The 20,055-nt window shown below is 44.0% G+C and overlaps 1 protein-coding gene across 4 annotated transcripts in view; it reads left to right on the plus strand.

Moving 5' to 3' along the window:
• Positions 1 to 20,055, plus strand: part of ZNF516 (zinc finger protein 516) — a 100,093-nt gene that overhangs the window by 70,875 nt on the left and 9,163 nt on the right. For all 4 annotated transcript variants that reach the window (XR_010829576.1, XM_066992719.1, XM_013181133.3 and 1 more), the window contains exon 3: positions 14,699 to 16,186. Coding sequence is in view for 3 of the 4 variants with exons in the window: in XM_066992719.1 (XP_066848820.1) it covers positions 14,699 to 16,186 (1,488 nt within the window). In the remaining variant the exon portion in view is untranslated. The remainder of the gene's footprint in view (positions 1 to 14,698; positions 16,187 to 20,055) is intronic.

Consider the following 20,055-nt stretch of genomic DNA (forward strand, 5'->3'; position numbering starts at 1 on the left):
GTCTTCTGTAGCCACACAGAAGAAGCATCTTCTGCTGCTTTGAAGTATGGAGACGCACAACCTCCACCCCACAGTGCCACACACTTTATCATTAAATACTTGAGTCCCATGACACAGAGATATAAAGATATGTATTGTCAATGGACAGCAGGGAAGCTCTGTTCAGAGACTTCCTCAGGGTAGAGAGAGGATGATTTTCCTAAGTTCTTGGTTGGTGGAAGGTGTCATGGGAAGCTCTCAGAGCTGTCGGCTGCCTGTTCTCGATCCAGTTGCTCTCTCCCATTTTGGGAGAGTGAGGAACTTCATATCACCTGTCTGCAGGTGCTACACACATATCCCTAGTCCAGCCACCTCTGTCCATGTAGCTCAACCTCTGCATGGAGGTGGTGCTGCCCTAAGCAGAAGGTGTGGTGGGGAGGAACCTTGCTGAGAGCTGCACCTTGTGGGGCAGTGCTGTCCCTGGAGGATGCTTCTGTGGGATAAATCCCTTTTTATGCTTGTTTTATTCCTTGTTATGCTTGCTTTGAGTTGTTTTCTGGGCAGAGGACCCAATGGAGATCATGGGCAGCTCGTGATGTCTCGGGTCACCAAGCTGTGTTTTGGCGGCAGATCTCCTCAGGCGCTGCGTTAGCAGTGAGGAGGGGGTGGTGGACATGTTGTGGGAGTGCTGCTGTCACCCGTGTTTTGTTTTGTTTGGGCTACTTTTGGGGCTGCTTGGTACTGTTTTGGAGCAGAAGGCCGAGGCCCAGCACACAACAAACAGCACGTTACTGTAAAGGCCTCAGCGCTAGGCCGCGCCGAGGCGGCGGCGGGGCTCATCCGCTGGGCGGCGGCGCCACCTGGCGGCGGCCGGGCCCTGGAATGGCACTGACAGCGCGACTTTTTTTTTCTTCTTTTTCCCCTTTTTCCTTTGAATATAAAAGTCCTGTTTAGCTGTGCTCTTCGGGACACAGAAGCTACGGTTGTATGTTTGTGAAATGTGAGGTGCTGCAAATAAAGAAAAACGCATAGCGCAGCATTTTAACTTCATGCAGAGGGAGCGCACCAAGGTGAAGTCCACCAGAGTTGTAATGATTTAACTGTGTGTCTTATTTGGTGTGGGTAGGTAATGCCATTAACCACACCGCCTCTCTTGTGACTGCTTTGAGTTGCTATTTTCCTCTTTTGACTCAGGAAATGAAATCTGAAGTCAGTTTGATGCGACGTCTGTGCCACAAAGGCACAGTTAACCACCTGAACCTTGTGCATAGCAGCTGAACTAACTCATGGGTTAAATGTATCCTAGTGAATGACTCTGAGGAGGATTTACCAATCACTTCATTTTTCTGACATTGGTTTAAACTCTGTCTTTGCTACAGTGATTATGGTAGTACTTCTTGGTGTGATGTTGGGGGGGGGGGGGTAGCTGTGCAATTGTTTACCTGTCTTTTTGGAAATACCTGGCTGAACAAACAGCTTCTTTCTCAGTATGGTTTTCTGCTATTTGAGAATCTGAATTAACCAGATGTATTTCTTAAGCCCACTATTCTTCAGGCGAGTTTTATTTCTGTTGACTGGAAGCAGTTCTAAGGAGTCAAAGGGCTGGGATAGGGAGTGTCTCATCTTTCGTAATAGGAGGATATGAATAAATGGTAGGTAAGTGATGTGGGTGATCTGAGGAGCTCTTTTTTGGTAACTTAATCCTGTTTTTTTGGTGGAGTTTTATGTGTGTAACAACAAAGCCTGCAGCTGATACCCCTCTCAGGCCTTGGGGCTGGGAGGTGGTTTGGTTACCCTTGTTCCCCTCAACCCTCCCCAGTACACTGGTTAACCCTGCTGGAGTTCCTCTGACCCACCGTGTGCTGATGGGAGAGCAGATGGCCCTCCTGAAGTTCAAAAAAAATCAGTTCCCTGTTAAGACCTGAACACCGGGGAATAATTAACACCGAAGCTCCTCAGGAGGAGAGGTGTCAGTACTGCTTCTGCAAAAATATACCAGACCCCAGCTCTCACACAAGAAACAATGCATTTTTTTCCCTGTTCTCGGTGGGATGTTCCTTCATCACTCCAGTTTTTCAAGTCAGAGGAGAAGGGTTTTGCACTGAGATGGCAAGTGTCTTTCTATTTAAGAACACCTCATTTCAGTAGCTGATGATGAAAATTTTAAAATCTCCTTTTAGTAATCCTGAGGCAGGCACAGGGATTTTTCATGCTGCTTTGTATGGGCTTGCTCTCAATATGGAGGCGAAAGGCAGCAGTGAGGTTAACAAGGCCTCTCACCCAAAATGGTGTTTGCAGGCTACTGCAGATGCTCATGAAGAAGCTCTTTTTCAATCAAACCAAGATTGCAAATTGCCCTCGAATGTACTTGCCTGCTCTCTTGTAACATACGTAACAGCACAAGGGCTGGGGAGAGGTAGGAAAGCTGAAGTACTTTCCAGCCCTTCTGGTTGTGTGTATGTGTGCGCCTTTTCCTAATCCTTTTGAGAAGGAGAAATTCCAAATTAAGCCAGCCTGTGGCAGTGTTTTTCAGCATTTCTTTTGCTTCTGCATTTAAAGCTTAAGCCTTGGTACTAATTGGAAAAGTTGGGAAGCTTCCTATGCACTATATGCAATAGTTAATTCTAGTATTTAACATTTTAGCATTTTAACACAATCCTTTATTTATTAAAATGAGAGTATGTTATAAATAATCATGACTCACAGGTGCAGAATTACTAGCTAGTTGTCTGTGAAGCTTATTTTAAATGCGATGTGTTGCTATTCCTTTTTTTCTAATAGATTTGATTTCTCACCCCTTCCTCCTTTACCATAACAAAGTTTCTATTATTTGAAAGATTGAATAAAACACATTTACAGACAGTTCTTATTTTTTTTCAATACATCTTTGAGACATCCCCTTGTCTCCTGACCTTTCTGATCTACATTATGCACCGTGGCATGATTCTCATCTGACTTCCTCCCCAAACAGAGGGCTTCCTCTTTCTTAAAATGGGAAGCCTACACAGCAGAGATGAATAGATGCTGGAATTTCTTGCATCTTTTAGATTACATCTTGAGAAATATGTTTTATTACTCATTCTGCAAATTACAAATACTTTAAAAAGCAAGAATTTAAGTCAGCTAAGGATTTTGGTGCTCCAGTGAGCTCTAAAATTTACCTCTCAGTATAAAAGGAAAAGTGCCAGCAAGAAATTAAAACCCCAAATTCCTTTAAGAGCACTGTTCAGCCGCAAACAAGTACCTTTTCTGCGTTCTTGTTCGTGGTGGTAGGTTGCAGGGTTCTTTGTCTATTAGCTCTTCAGGGGGATTATGGAAGTTGCCAGTAAATGACTGATGTCTTTAGTGATCTCTGCAAGGCTGTCACAGAGTTGTTTCAAGCCTGTTCTGAAAGGCCGTTTACTTTGTTGGAAATGCCTCCCATAGTTATTGTGACCATTTCCTCTGTTCCCGCACAAAAGAGCAAGGGAGGATACTGGATAGAAAGGGAAAGGGAAAGGAAATGCTACTTACCTAGCAATTAACCAGACTGTGAATATCGCTGCCATATGAGGTCAACTGGAGCAAATGCCACCATTGGTGTGCTGGAGGCTCAGCAGAGGCAGCTGGGTCCAGCAGGCAGGGCCTCGAGCCTGTTTTCAAGGCCTTTGGCACAAAGCTGTGGGTTTTATGGCACGTGTATGACACGTTTGGTGGCTTGAACCCCGTTCCCAGTGAAGGGTGTTGCAGTCGCTGCAGTCCATATGTACATCATTGGCTGCCCTTGTGGCTGCAGCCACATCATCCCTGGTTGCTCTGGTTCCCTTGGTTCATCCACAGCAGAACTGTTAAAAACACCTTTTGGTTGATCCATCAATAGCTTGGAGCCTTCCTGCTGCTGAGCCTCACTGGAGGAAACTCTGTGTCCCACGCTCGCCTGCCCTGCCATCTCCTTCCCCCCGCAGTGGTGGGGAAAGCCTGGCTCCAGCAGTCTGGCTCCTAAGTCCTTTTTCCTCTGATAGCCTGAAAGAAATGGTAACGTAAAGAAACAGATTTTCTAACCAAATTCTATACAACTAGAGCATCCTTAAATACTTGTACTACTTTCAAAATAACAATCTAAGTTCACTTTTCAGTGATGTGCCACTGCATTTGACATGACTGACGTGCAGAGTAGAGATCCCTGACTGCCTTTAAGTCGGTGAACATAGGAACCAGCATGGTAGCATGGCCTTTAGTATGAGAAACAAGGTAAGTTAGCTCATGCAGAGGGAGCTCTGTGTTTCTGTAGCTCTGCTACCTCTGTTACCACGTTGGGCTTGTTGGCTGCAGCTGAGGTACTTCTGCAGAAGGCTGGCCTGCAGCACAGCAGTACCCTCTGCTTTTAGACTGAGCAGCTCTAGTAACGAGTTTTATGATGTATGGCAATATGTTAGCCATGCTTAACAAATGATAGGAGAAATGAAATATTGGCTGAGGAATGTTAAGCTGTATGGTGTAGCTGCCAGCCCACAGTCCTGGCCTGGAAAGCCTTTTTCCTTAATACACTTGAAGGAAGAGGAACAGGTGGTGGTCAAGAAGACGCTCTGGAGCAGACATTGTGGCATGTCTGACTGTTGGAACGAAAGGGAAAATCTCGAGAAAGATTTACAGCTGTGTCGTTCTGTGTTTGGAGTGGCTGTACAGGCAGGCTGCCACTTGCTTAAAAAAGAAAAAAAAAATCTGAGTCATAATTTTCCATCTCCTCTGCAAGTAGTTGTGTTGCATCAAAGCCATTTGGGCTTCTTTCTGTGCATTAAATAATAATAATAAAAAAACAACACCCCCACCCAAATCTAACCCTCTCAAATTTAATTATGTATCCTGCTGTGTTAATAGTCTTATGCCCTTTTTTCTTCCCTCTTCTACCTGCACCAAAGTTAACAAGCAGGGCCACACACAATGAAATGCCCAGCAGCTACAGTGCGCCCTGGAAGTACTGCATTTAGGTTTTGGACCAGTTCATACAGCATTGCTATTAAGCCTGGAATTACGACAAAGCTGTGTTACAGTCAAATTGGTATCATCTGGCCTAATCACTTCCTAATTTTGCAGAGCATTCCAAGGGTTTTATATCCCATAATTTTCTTTAAGTACATTATGATCAGCAACATGTAAGGCAATGCCAAATTGTAGTTTTCATTTTTGGCATGCCGTCCCTGCAAGTGTTTTGCACTGGTGCTGTGCAAGTATTCATTTCTCTCTCTCTCTTTTACTCAAAATGTGTAGATAAGCGCTTACCACCCCCTCAAGATCCAGGTGAAATGACTGTGAAGGTACCTGTACTAATTAAACCCTTGTGGTGCTATCACTCAGGTTCAATCCCTGGGACTGAATCACAGAACCGTCTAGGTTGGAAGAGACCTCCAAGATCATCTAGTCCAACCTCAGCCCTAACACTAACAAGACCTCCACTAAACCATATCACTAAGGGCTACATCTAAACATCTTTTAAAGACCTCCAGGGATGGTGACTCAACCACTTCCCTGGGCAGCCCATTCCGATGCCTAACAACCCTTTCAGTAAAGAAGTTCTTCCTAATATCCAACCTAAACCTCCCCTGGCGCAACTTTAGCCAATTCCCCCTCGTCCTGTCACCAGGCATGTGGGAGAATAGACCAACCCCTACCTCGCTACAGCCTCCTTTAAGGTACCTGTAGGGTGTGTGTATGTGTGTATGAAGTTTCCTCCAAGGAGAAAAGCCAGTTTGAAGGTTTGTGGCATGGAGGCAGCGGTGAGAAGGCTTTGCGGAACATGGACCATTCACTTCAGTTTCCCAGCGCCGTGCTTTGCCTGGCTGTAGCTGCAGCAGCCTGATGGGTGATAAGGAGATGAGATACACCTGGTGCTCGCAGGACAAAGCGGGGCCATGGGGCACAGTGCCCTGCTCACGGGCTTGCAGGTGGCACCGGCAGCACAATGCCAGCCCCCCTACTGTATTCTTGCCCCTGGTGACAGTCGAGGTGGCCACACACACACAGCATGTCCCGGGGCTCTGCTGGGGATGTGAGAAGGATGCAGCCGCGATGTGAGTTGCAGCCTTGCTGTGTGAGGCTTGGCACCTCTTTGAAGCCTCCCCATGGCTCTGCATTTAAAGGACAGGCTTTCTTCTGAAGTGTAAAATACCCCTATGTCAAGCTGGTGTGGATGAAGGGTGAAAAAGGCACTTGGAAATACTCTGATAACAAGGGCTGCGTCTTTGCCTGCAGATGTACAGGTTGTTTAGTGGGACTTCTCCCTTACTGCTGGGCAGAGATTACCCTTGTGCACCTCCTTTTGAGAAACACAGAGGGAGAGGGTTGGTAAGTCATTGTTAGCTCTGCCATTGCCCCAAATTCCTTTGCACTATGTATCCAATACCTTACAAAAGTCCCAGTGAGGAGGTATGGAACGACATGATAAACACTGAAAACGTAGGGTCTCTGTGGCACGCTGCCAGCAGCAGCCATTTTACCCCCCCCCCCCCCCACACACACTTTTATTTCACTATACACTCTACTGCAGATGCTTTCTCTCCCTCACCCTCAGATAAAAGCCCATGTTGACCCTTGGGAGGCCGATACCAGGGAGACAGGTCCCAAAGTACCTGGTGCTAGAAGAGAGTTTGCGTTTGGGCTTCAGCACAAAGCTTGTAGCGCTGGATGAGCACCTGTGTGAAGCTGAGGGTGATAGGAAGATATTATGCAAAGGAAAAGTGGAGTAATTTGCACATGGAGCTGCTCTTGCAATCAGTTGGCCTTTGAAAGGTTTGTAGCATCAGTACCCAATATAACAGAGCCAAATATTCTTTGATGAAAAATTGTATACAAGTAGCTGGAAAGAAAAAGTTCACTGTAAACTTTCATGCTTCTTTTTTTTTTTTTTTTTGGTGCCTTCAGTACCTAACAACATGTGCTGCAGACAACCTTTGGACCTGATACCCTTTCCCACTTAATTCCTCAGTTACTTTGTTGGTGCATACTCTCTGATAGTGCTTGAAGTTGCAGTAAACCTGCTGACATTTGCATTTGTAGCTGTGTGGATGGAAGATGGTTTCAAGCCCCTTTAAAAAAGAAAAGGAAAAAAAAAAACTGATCCTTGAAGTGTGACATAACTCTAAAGCATTTCTGCTGTGCAAAGGAATTTGTAATTTTACTGAGCTAGGGAATACCTTGTAGAAGGGGTCTTTTGTGTGCTTTACCGTAACTGTTCTCAGACTCAGATTTCACTCATATTAAAAGGTTAAGTTTCAAATTTAATCAACTAAAATTTTTGTGTTATTTTTCTGATCAGCTCAGTGACCTTTCACATTCTTTCCAAAATGCAAAACTAATGCAGTCAGTATCAGTGATAATAATAATAACGACCTAAAATAATCTAAAAAATCAACATGTGAAGTCCGGGACTGAACAAACTTTATCGAATTAGTCTGATGGTCGCCTATTCATGTTTTCTGCTGCCCAGATTGTAAGAGCTCAGTGGGTTTTGTTTTCACAAGCAGCAGGTGTCCTCCAAGACAATGCAGGAGAGATTAGTCAAATGGAGAATCAAGAGTGTTATGAGGGGCGGATTGGGCTGGCATTTTTCTCATTCATCTCGTGGAATGTCTCGCAGTTCTGCTGTGAAGAAGTGAGCAGCACAAAGGGCCCTTTGGCTGTTTGCACGCTGGGGACGTGGTTTCTGGAGAACTCGGGCAGCGTGATATTTTAGGTGTTGGACAGCGAGGATAAAAAGTGACGTGCAGGTAAAATTAGAATCTGTAGAGTGTAAAAATAGTAAAATAAAACAAGCTGGCCTTTGGAATAACTCCAAAAGCTGTTGTTCCTGGAACAGAGAAGGAACAGGGAAGCCTGAAAACAAATGTGCAAGAAACATAACAGTTATAATACATGTTGAGTTTAGGGCTCCAAGTGTTAGTCATTTACACAATATGGAAACCATGATAGTGCTGCTTGGGAACAGAAGAGTGAAAAGAAAAAAAAAAGTTACTGTAAGGTTCCTAAAGGCTTAAAATTGCCTTGCTCACGTAATAATTTCCCCTCCCTGGCCCCACTCCCCAAACCAGTAATACAAAACTGCAGTTCTTCTCTCTGTACTTGTGAGATGATGCTTTTTTGTCATCTACATCCATTTTTAGGAAGTATTTGGTTGAAAGTTGGCAGTCACCATCATGCGTCCTTGTCCTGAAATTGTTGGCCATGAGATTAAAAAATAAATGAGAGTTCATTTTAGGAACTCTAAAGATTTAGGTATGTGAAGGGAGAACAGAGACCATGAACACAAGCTAAAACAAAGGGCAGCTAGTCTGATCAGTATGCTAAAAATGGTATCTCATTATTAAGAGAAATCAGGCATTCCCATTATCTGGGTTCATTTGCTAAGGATGTATAAGCTGTTACAAATACACACTAATAGATCAGAAAGGAAAAAGTAAGTCCACAACATCTAGCCACGAAAAGAAAAGAAAAGAAAAGGAAAAGAAAAGAAAAAAGAAAAGAGAAGAGAAGAGAAAAGAAAAGAGAAAAGAAAAGAAAAGAAAAGAAAAGAAAAGAAAAGAAAAGAAAAGAAAAGAAAAGAAAAGAAAAGAAAAGAAAAGAAAAGAAAAGAAAAGAAAAGAAAAGAAAAGAAAAGAAAAGAAAAGAAAAGAAAAGAAAAGAAAAGAAAAGAAAAGAAAAGAAAAGAAACTGCTGAAGAGCAATAAGGAGAAACAGTGTGCTATTAAACAGAAACAAACTTCTCATTTGTGACCAGATGACTGGGAAACTCAGGACTTCTTGGAGAGTCAGGGACTTGTTTCTTCTGTGTGCTGCTGGGCTCTGGTTCAGGGTTGCGTTACTCCACTTTCCCCCTGGCATAGCTGCAGTGAAATCACTGCGGGGTGAGGTGAGTTAGCAGACTGATAAACCACCTCCACTGGTCAACATCTGAATCTCAAGATTTACGTTGGGTTTATGCCTTGTCGAAAACCTCAAACCTTAGCCAAAAACACTCCCTGTTGTTCTAAAATTAGTTCAAGAGGAAGCAGGGATATTAGTTGATCATGTGCTTTCTGCCCTTCGCTATTACCTTCTTATCTGCTAGCATGCCCTGTCATGCAGTATTGAGTATTCCAATTTAACTGTGTTCATCTGTTTTTGTGAATTATTGAGGAGCTGTTGCAGCTGCATCTAAAAACGTCTAACAACATATAAAGCTAGGTGAGCTTTGCAGATGAGAAGCTGGCTCTCATATCAAAGCAAAATAACTTTTTCTTCCCAGTATCTCATTGCAGCAAGTGGCCTTGTGCTGTAGGGAAACCTGAGAGATATGCAGGAGTTGTCTCTTGCCTCGCAACCTATTTAGCACCACGTTGGGGTTCTGCTGTGTGATGCAGCTGGGGCAGAAAGCGGAGGAGGTGACGCATAGTGTGTAGAGGACATGAACTTGTAGAGACGGCATCATCAGCGTAAGACAAATCATCCTCTGCAAAACAGATAACAGGTCTCTCTGAACAGCCCAGCCCACGCTTGGAGGATCAACTGACTGTTAAACAGGATCAGAGGCTGACCAGTGAATTTTTCACAAGTCCTTTCCTTGGCTAACCATGTAGGGATATAGTATGAAAAGGCTGGGTTTGGCATGCGTCTACAATGTAGCTGTAGTATGTGGATTTAGCTTATGAGGGGCTCGGGGTTGCTGTGTGGGTAGAGTGAAGGGCAGGAGTAAGTCATGCTTTCTGTCTCCCCATGAAAAGGATTGAATTTTATCATGCATAAGCAGCGTTTTGTCTGTGTAAGTTTCACATTCCACTCTTCCCTTGACATTTATTCTACAAGCTGCACATACACATAATTGGGATTTTTTTTTCTGTTCATTGTGAGTTTTCCTGTGCGCGATTATATCTTATTGTTGTGATACACTCCAGTGCTCAGGATGACATAATTCTCTTTGGGAACCTGGCACTCCTCAGGAGCCTGCAGGCGTTGGCCTGTCACCTTGCTGTCTTCCGCCAGCGAGGTTTGGGACGTTTAACTCTTCATCTTTATTTTGTAGTCAGTAACTTTTCTGTCGCGATTCTTTGAAACTCCTTCGAACTTGTCCATACTTGATATTCTGGGTGTGTGGCGTATTTTTGTTGGACCTTCCTTTCACAGGGTAAAATGCCTCAAATCTGTGCTGCAGAACTGCTTTTTGCCTTTTTCCCCTGCCATGTCATTGTGTGGTACTTATTGCAGGCTTTTGCATATTGCCCATGACTGGTGTTTATATTATGTTTAATGCATATATAATGATGCAACTGGTATGGCCATCATGCCTCTTTTTTAGAGGAGTAGTTTTAGTGTCTTTCTTTTTTTTTTTTTAATAACATGCTTTTATTTGTGAAAGCTAAGCTGAAGAACCTCACCTAGTACACTCATATTTAACTTGTTGTCTACTGTAACATCTGTTATATTCAGCATTGCTCCTTCCCAGATTTCGCCCTCCCACTGCATAGGTTTTTGGATCGTTTCCCTTCACTTGTCTTAGCTTGCCTTTTTTTTTTTTTTTTCTTCCCCAGAATGAATCCAATTTGATTATTTTCAGACTGTGTTTCTATTCTTTGCAAGTCCCTGTGCATTACTTCTTTGTCCCCATTATTTTTGCAGCTCCTCCAAATGAGATATTTCCTGGAGACCTAAGTTAGCATACCGTCTAGAGTCTCTTTTGGATCATTAAGGAAAATACCAAGTGAAATAGGAGCTAATGTAGATCTTTGCAATATTGCACCTTCTTCCAATGTTGTCCTTTGCTTTTATCGTAATTTATTTTCAGTCAGTTTTCAAATCAAGCCAGAGCATTCAAAAGTGCAAATCACTATCAAATGTTTACTGAAAATCAAACACACCACATCTGCTCCTTTCCCTTCAACTCCTAGTGTTGCGGTGCTAGCCAGAAAAGGGGCCAATTTCTCGACAGTTCTGCTCTTCTGAATAGAAATCACGGTTTCATTGTCCTCAGGCTTGTAGCCTGGTTTACTTTATAGGAAGCCTCATGAATTAAAACAGCTGTGCGGCCCGTTCTGAATTTTGGTTTTGTGGAGAACAGAGCTGGGAGGAAATAAGTGGAGTTTGTGCATGTGAGAGGGAGGAGGAGAGAAGGGGGTTACGTGTGGGGAAGGGGAGCTGTTTTCATCTGCCTGTGTAAGGTACCTGACTAAGGGGTAGCAGTTAGATATATTTCTGAAGAAGTGGTTGAATCCCCAAGTGTTCTTGTATTTCTAGACCTGGGCTTCCCATATAGTTGAGTGTTGTGTCCTGCTTTGCTTTCCTGGGGTCTCTGAAGCTATGTCCAAAAAATCCCAAAGAGAAGCCTTAAAATCTAATTTAAGAACACCGATACCTGAAGTCAAGTCCAAACAGGAGGCATGAGGTGGCATCAGAAGCCAGCTCCATCCTGAGCACTTCACGAAATTCCTCCACTTCAACTGTTGGCCAGGTGTCTGCAACATCCAAAACCTGTAACACTTCAGGGCTGTGGTAAAAGGACCTTTCTCACTCTCAAGTATAAGAGGTAAACTGCAGTTTTGAGGAAGAAACAAAGGAATTGAGACAAAAATGAGAAGATGACAGGGACTGAAGGGAAGACAGTGAGAGAGTGCTTTGCCAAGAAGTCTTTCAATGGGGAACGTGAGTTATAGTCCCTGGAGATCACGCAAAAGGCATCCCATTCATGGCTTTTTGCTTTGACCTGGCCATAATAAAATCTCGAAAGTTTCTGGTGACAGTAATGCCTGCACTGCACTGGTTAGAGCAATATTTTATACCAGTGATTTAAAAGGATTGTTAGTACCCCTTTTCAGCTGGGGCAAGCGGCTGGGAGCAGGCAGAAATAAATTTAATCTATTTTTCTAAAAAGGCTCTGACGATATCACTGGGTTGTGTGCTGGCTTCTCTTTCCTTTCCTGGCATCCTCTTTCTCCCCCTGGCTTTTGCTGCCCGCCGGCATCCAGCTGGGGCTGCCCAGCACACCAGGGGGATACAAAGGGGTATGGGGCAGCCTTTTGAACTGATGGGTGTCTGTGGTGTTGGGTCCTGGGGAGGGCAGGAGGGGGTTAGGGAGAAGTTTAGGCTGTGTTTGTGCTGTCGGGGAAAAGTGTGATTTGGCCTGCAGGTGGAAAGTGTGTGCAGAGCTTAGGGAAGACAGGCAAGGCTTTGTTTGTTTAGTGTGTATTTTTATTTTTCATTTATTGCTAGAAGTGCAGCTTGAGCAATTAATAGTGCTATTGAGGCTCCCAAAGTAAGCTGTTAAAATTATTCCTGGTATGTTTGGTGTTGCTTGTGTAAGACATCAGAGGAACTGAATGGAGCAGGAAGCTACTACAAGGCGTTAGGAGCCGTGTTTTGTACTAACCTTCCAAATTCTCATACGTTACACTGGCAGCATCTGACTTCAGCGCTGTGGTGATTACAGGCAGTGCCCAGAGTTACCTCATCACTGCCTCCCGGCGTTTTCACATCTATTCTGTGCTGCAGTTTCCACCTTTTGCTTCGGTGACTGCAGTAACCCGAGGGGGCTAAAAGAACTGTAGCCATCTCCCAGGCTATATACCCACAGTTGCTCTGTCTGCTGCTTCCTCCTCCACCTCCTCCTCCTCTCCTCAAGTCCATGCCCAAACCAAACTGCCTCCCCACCTCGTCATCAGCTCGCCTCAGTCAGTTCGGCTGAAATGGCAGCCTCTGTGGGTTTTGACGAAGCCAGGGACACCCAAAGGGTGCCAGGAGTAGGCAGAGCTCCCCAGGATCTGCTGGCCCCTGTGGAAGGGCTCCGTCATCGTGGCCACAGGGACCAGGCCCGAGAGCGGGGCTGGGGGTGCTCACCACCTCCCCTGCTCCCTGCGCCGGGCTCGGCTTAGCCAGGAGGTTGGTTCAGCCCCCACGGAGTTACTGCTGCGATTGAATGATTTGTTTTTGCTTTCCTTCATTATTTACTACGATGATCAAAGGACCCGCTCCTTGTGATCGTAAAGGGAAGCCTTAAAATCTTATTTAAGAGCACAAATATTTTGGGCTTTGACAGATGTGCTTTGAAAATAACACAGATGTGCAGTGTCAGATTTCACTGCTGCATGCAGTGTCTTTGTTTCAAACTGTAAATTTAGCCAGTAGTGCTGGGCATTTGCCTTCCCAAAGCTATGCCCCCTGTAACACAGGAAAAACAAGTTTGGGGGTTATGGATTTTTTTTTCCTTGTATGTTTTTTTCCTGGCTTTATCCCCTTAGAGAGTTTGAAAGGAAAATGATCTTAGCAGAGTGAGCACTCAGCCCTGCAGGACTGCAAATCTGTGGGTTATTTTTAACCTAATTACCTCAAATTAAACAAAACCTTACGATTTATTTATTTATTTATTTATTTGGCTTGAATTGAAGACGAGGTTAAAGGGACCTCATTTGCAGTGAGACTCCAGCTGAAGCCGTACTTCCATTGTGCCGTTTAGAAAAATGCCCGTGGCACTGCGTCCTGCTAAGGAACAGCACTTGATTTTCTGAAGCACTGCCTTTTCTGAGTTGATGGGAGAGGATATGCAGCGACAGAGCAGTTCACTCCTTTCCCATTCTCACCACTCCTCCGGATATGGTGATCGCTTTGGACTGGTGACATTTTAGATGGAGCATAGGCTCCTTACACTTGCCTGGCAGTGGCTCATTAACTGCATGTTAATTGAAACTGAAAGTTTGTCAGATGATTCAATTCAGTTACATGTTAAATGGATTCAGTGAAGTAAGCATTACTGCTGTGATGAAAATCTCTCTGGAATTGATTTGTGAACTGATTTGGAGGGATTCAACGACTTTATCAGCAGCTCTGCTGTTGTGAGAGCGGGTGGAGGTAGCCGTGCTCCGAGCAAAACAAATCATACTCTTCTGTTCCCCCCTAAACTGCTTTAATTACTGCCCAGTATGTTCCCTTTCCAGGACATGTGTTAGATAAATTTGCTCTGGAGAGCTGAGAAGCAAAGAAGAAACTGGGAAGAACTGAGAGTCTGGTTTGAATTCTGTAATCTCAGTGGCTGAAAATGTTGAATTCCTTATCTCTCAGTGGACTGAGCAGTCATAAAATTTACCTAAAGTTTGACTCAAACATAAACGTATGTTAAAATAAAAATGTATCTGCTTTAAACTAACGGACAAAAAATTCAAAATTTACGTTCTTCATAACTCATCTTTTATATTGGGCCACTGCAAAAGTCTTTCTTAAGTGAGCAATTTATTCTGTATGCTGTATCTGCTTATATGCTTGGTTTCAGTGTGGAGCCAATTTTTATTGCTGAGTTATAAACCCTTTGGAAAAAAAAGGGGCTTGTAATGGAAACGCTGACAGACCTTTAACTAGGTCAGTCTTATCTGGCTCCATTATCTTTGCTTTTGTTAAAGCATTAAATGGCTGCATATTTGTTTATCTTTCTCACAGTCCCAGAATTTTAACATGGGTATATTATTGAATTGTTCTTTCTTCAAAATGTCATGAACATTTGAGAGTTTATCCAGACTTTACAGTGATCTTTAAAAATAAATTGAACTGTTGTGTCTTATTCCGTGATTTTCTTGCTTATACAGTCCATTTAGTTTGTAGTATGTCATTACAATACTAATACCAAAGTTTGCCTTTTTTTCCATCTATTATACTGTATTCTTGAATTTTGTTTCGTCTGTTGTGCTTCTTTTTACACAAAATGACAACTACATTTTTTGTTTGTCCCATTCAGATGAAAAGCCATACCACTGCAATTTTTCTGAAGAGGAAACCCCTATGGTAACATCTCAGTTGGAGGAAATTCCAAAGCTGGGAAGCCGCAACACCAGAGAAAACGAGGCCAATGATTCTAAGCCAGAGATTCCAGCTTTGGTGTCAGCACTGGAGAGTGTCATCAAGGAGCCCTTTTCGAAATACCACGATCTGAAAGGTTCTGTAGACATAAAGATGCCAGCATTTCACCACAGCCAAGGGCTTTCTTGCTCCAGTCACTTTGCTGGCTTTGTTTCGGGTGTGGGCCAGACATCTTCAAACATGGTCATGGACTTGAAAACGTCACTTGAAGTGCAAGCTAGTCGCTCTAGAGAAAATTTGCTAGACTTACACAGGGATCATCCTCTAAAAGAAAAAGGTGCAGAAGCTCACGAGGCAGCTCCACTTGATTTGAGTGAAAAATCAACAAGGGATAATTCATGCAATAAAAATTTGAATACATCCTTGCAAGCTGCTTTAATTATCTACCCATGTCCTTTCTGCAGTCACAAGACCTACTACCCTGAAGTCCTGTGGATGCACAAAAGAGTTTTGCACAAAGTCAGCTGTAACTCGATGGTCCCCCCTTGGGTTCAACAGAATGGATTCAAGAGTATTAAAAACAACCTGGTTTTTCTGGCAAGGAGTGGGCGTACCGGCCCCCCTCCCGTTCTCGGGGGCAAGGAATGCCAGCCTTTGCCTGTTGCCAGATTTACACGCACTCAAGTGCCAAGTGCATTGCCAGGGTCCAAAAGCAGCTCTCTTCCTGTTGGGATGACTGCTAAGTCTGGGAGTATGCATCAGTCAAAGGACAGCCATGCGTTTGGCCACTGTGGTCCACGCTTATCAGGTCTTGATGGGTACAGACAGCCCAAATTAAACCATTCCCAGGAGCAATACAGCATAGCAGCACAACAGCCTCCGCTGAAAAATAAATATGAAGCAAATTCCAAACTTATGCAAATGGGAGCATATAGCAGAAGTGTAACGCCTACTCAGACAGTCATATCCAGGCCTAGCACGCAGTCCAGCAACAGTAAACAGGTGGAAAAGTATGTGGTCCCCCAAGGAAGTACTGGTTTTGTCCCTTCAGGTAAGCACTGTGCGTCTGATTCTGTGAAGGCCAAATTCAACCCACCACCACAGTATCATCCCCTGTGCAAAAGCGAGCAGTACACTAAACACGAAGAGCCATCGGTGCCTCAGAGGGAGTCTCACATAAAGGCTGGTAATGAGATGAGGACATTGGCAAACTGCACAGCCGTGGCACGAGCAAGTCCACTGATGCAGCCCCAGCCTAGCGCAGCAGGAATTTCTTCGGCTTTACACTCCAGCAAACAGGATTCGGGATCAGACGGGCATGAGAAACGTTTGGACATTTTAAATATCTTTAAAACATACATTCCAAAGGACCTCGCTTCGTTGTACCAAACCTGTGGTGCCAACAGCCCTGTCCTGGATCATGCGGGTAAGATTTCATAAGCCCTTCCACAGCTGGGGATGTGGCTTGCTTGCTCCTTCTTCATTTTGAGCCACAGCACGTTGTTTTGCAGTTTCCTCCTTCTCCTTTTAGCTGTTGGGATTATAAATTCATTGTTCTATCATTTCTGGATAGGCTTGAATAGACTTGTTTACCGATCTTTAACATTGCAGCATCCCCCCTCATGCACTGTGTGACATTTCTGTCACAGGTTAAATGTAGTTGGTTCCACCTGGAGTATTCCTGTTGCTTCGTCCCCTCCCTTCAAGCAGGCTAGAGTTACACAGATGTGCTGTCACACTATGATCCCACTGATATGCTGGTGCTGGCAAACATCATAATCTTTTTGCTTCGGGCAAAATAAACATCCTCTGGGGCTTATCTGTGATGTTATTTTGGAGGTTTTGTTCAATTTTTTCTGCAAACAAGTCTTCCAACAACAGAGGGGTAATCACTTGTCAGTGTCCTTTGTCTTTCTTGACAAAAGTCTAAAGATCTCCTTGTCCATATCAAAAAATACTATAGTATTTTTCAAACGATTCTTTTGATCTATTTGTTAGTTTATAATTAAAAAGAGGTATAGCTGAATATGTGTCTGCTAATTCACATAAGCTGGAAAGGCTGCTGTTCAAATAACGAGTTTAAAGTTTAAGGACTAAAAAAGTACTGCCACATTTAAAAAAAAAAAGGCGGGGGGGGGAGAAAGAGGATAAGAAACCTGTGCATTTGCATTTGAAACCATACTCTTCTGACTATCTGCCAAAATTAGTTTGCCTCAGTGGAAACTGAAAATCACACTGATTTATTACTCTTGAGGTGGGTGTGTGGGGGTGGAGAACGGGAACCACAGTCCCTGCTTTTGCCCTTTGTAAACCATCCAATTTTTTAAGAACTTCTGTTAGCAGAAGCTGTGCAAGAACTGACTTTCACATACAGAAAGTACTTGTTTCTCACCTTTACTCCTACAACTGGAAATAGCTAATATGCTCACCTGACATAATGCTCTCTATTTCATCAAAGGAGTGTGTGAAATGGAGCCTGTGACCCCACTTTGTAAGGGGGATGACAGGACATTCAGAAGCCAGCAGTCTTAAGTTGTGGTCTAGGTCCCAGAAGGTGGACGCAAGTTGACTGCTCTGGCAGCTGTGAGGAGCCATGATGTTCAATCAGGTCTTTGTGGAAGGTCTGTTGGAGAAGACAGAGGCAAAATCTGTCTGAAATAGCTCATGAGGTGTACCTTTCAGCCACTCCGTTGTCGCTTTTAATCAGGTAAACAGTAATGCTGCATAAGAGATGACTTTTATTACTATTGATCATTCAGCAGGTGGTTAGAGGCTGTGTAATTATTGTAACTATCATGAAGCTTATTGAAACTATCATGAAACCCATGTGGAACACTGGGGCACAATAAAATAAGGGCAGGATTTCCAAAGAGGTCTCCATTTACCTGTTTTTTTTTGTTTGTTTGTTTTGTTTTGTTTTGTTTTGTTTTTTTTAATAGGGATTTTATTGCCAAAATGTTTTTGCTGGGCAGTGATTTCCAGAGACACTTTAACTGGAAGTTATTTAGTGCCTATCTCTGCTTTGAAATCTCTTCTTTCATTCCAAGTGTTTTACAGCAATCAAGTTTTCAGAACTTGAAACTTTTTTTTTAATGTAGCTTGTCTTCATTTTATATACAACTTCCAGGTTGTTGATGGTTCTTCGAACCAATTGGCATGATGGCTGTTTTTCATAGCACTAAAATAAAAAGCTGCTGCAGGCAAAAGGAACAAGATCCTACCAACCGCAAATAGAGGAAGCTAAATGAACCTTGTCTGAAATAACACATGGTCCTAGACTGAGCCCTCTGTCTGTATGCATCATACAATTAAGTCTTCATACGGCAATGTGAATAGGGCAATCATGACATAAACGACAACCAGAAATCCCTCTTAGATATGCTATTTGTCACGTTTTTTCCCACTTGAATGTTCCTGATAAACTTTACTCGGGTGTTTGGTGCTAATATACCCACATCTTGGACCATATTAGAATATTTTAGTGCATGGTTGTGCAGGGTTTAACTTCCCTTATAGCGGCTGGGTTTATTTCTGGGATCCTTCCTTTTACATTTGTGTTTATTCCAGCATGCCCTTGGAAAGTAAGTTGTACGTGCTGTTGTGATGTAGCTGCAGACACAACGCTTTCTGCACTTAGGCTAGGTTCGTTTCGCACTGCCCAAACTTCCCAAATGCTCGCAGGGAAAATCTCATTGTTGCATATAATAGTTATTTGTTTTGCTCATGGTATTTACATGAATTGCGGTATTAGGAAAGGATGGGTTATGGCAGCAGATGCGCTCTTGCCCTGGGGCTCCTTTGAGGCCAACTTTGAATACTGTTTTCACAGGAGCCCCCATTCAGGTGGTCACCTCCAGCTACCTGGATTTGCCAGTACCTGCAGTCATCCACCCTCTTTTGTTCACCCTCCTGTGTCCTGAGTGATGGCTCAGGGGGGCATTACCTTGCAACAGCGACGCCCATAGCACAAAGCTCAGAGGAATCAAAAGCCTTACACGCTCCTTCAGAAATACAACGGCAAACATACCTGGAAGCCATCCACTTTTTTCCACCTATTTTTTTTAAATAACTGCCATAACATCAGTGCCAGAGAGGGGTTGGATGAAAGTGCTAACCCATTCTCCTCCGCATTTGTATGCTTTTAGCTTACTACAGCGATTCTCAGCCTTCCCTCCTCAAAGCACAAAATGCGGGTGGGAACAGCACTTCCACGCAGGCCGTGAGATTGGGCCTACGACGAGTGCTGTGACAACTCTGGGGCTTGGTTCAGAGCCTGCCATTAATGCAAGTCTCTCTAGGACCTGGCTTGAGGCTGCCCCATCTCCCCTGTCCTCCTGGGGTTGAGGTGTGCAGGTTCCTTGGCTGGGGCAGTGGTGTCCTGTGATGCTGAGTGAGCTGTGCTCGCTAGGGTGTATGTGCGGCATGTGTGGACGGAGTAGGAAATAGCCTCACTGTCCTGAAGGCCTCTAGGCTCTTGTGGTGGTCGTTCGTGTTGTTGTAAACAACAGGATAGGATGGTTCTGGCTGTCGTTGGTAGCAGAAAAGCCATTTCCTGCTTCCCAGAGCGCACAGCATCACAAAAAGGAGTTGGAGAAGAGTGTATTCATCTTTCCTAGAAAGGAGGCCTGGGGTACGGAGGGATTCAGGGCTTCCCAGAGGTAGCAGAAAGCCATCCAAGGAGCCCAAGCCTCCTGGGCTCTCCTGGCAGCAGAGCCCAACCTGTCTCTGCAGGCTGCTGCTTGGGGCAGTGGTCCAGCAAGGGCTTCTTCTGGTCCCTCCTTGCACTTCATTTAGCTTTGGTCTCGAGCTTGCAGCGGTAGCTCTGGCCGGTGAGGGGGAAATGTTGGTAACATATCAGGAAATCCGCTTTAACCTTTGCTACCTCACGAGGCAAATCCGTCTTATTAACTGTGAAGCTCTCATTGAACCTGATGTGATTTTGTGCGTGTGTTTGTGTGTGTGTGTGATCTGGATTTGGCCCTAAATCATGATCTTGTATTTGAGTGCCAGGAATTTGGAGATGAATGTTCAGTTATATAATATAGGCTGTGCTGCCATCTACAGGAGGTGCTGTTATGAAATGAGAAATCAGCTGTAGGATTTTAGGGTGTGTTTTTGGTTTTGTTCCCCCCCCCCCCCCCCCCTTTTTTTTTTGTAGCCAGACTTTTCTTCACAATCTATATTGTGGTAAAAATCATCATAGGACACTTGGTGCCATACAAGCAGAGGAAGTGGTAGCCCATCTCCTTTTCCATTCACTTTGAAGTACAGCAGTCTGTATTTTGGATGAGCCCT

This window comes from Anser cygnoides, chromosome 2 (assembly GCF_040182565.1).
Source record: "Anser cygnoides isolate HZ-2024a breed goose chromosome 2, Taihu_goose_T2T_genome, whole genome shotgun sequence".
NCBI classification, from domain to species: domain Eukaryota; kingdom Metazoa; phylum Chordata; class Aves; order Anseriformes; family Anatidae; genus Anser; species Anser cygnoides.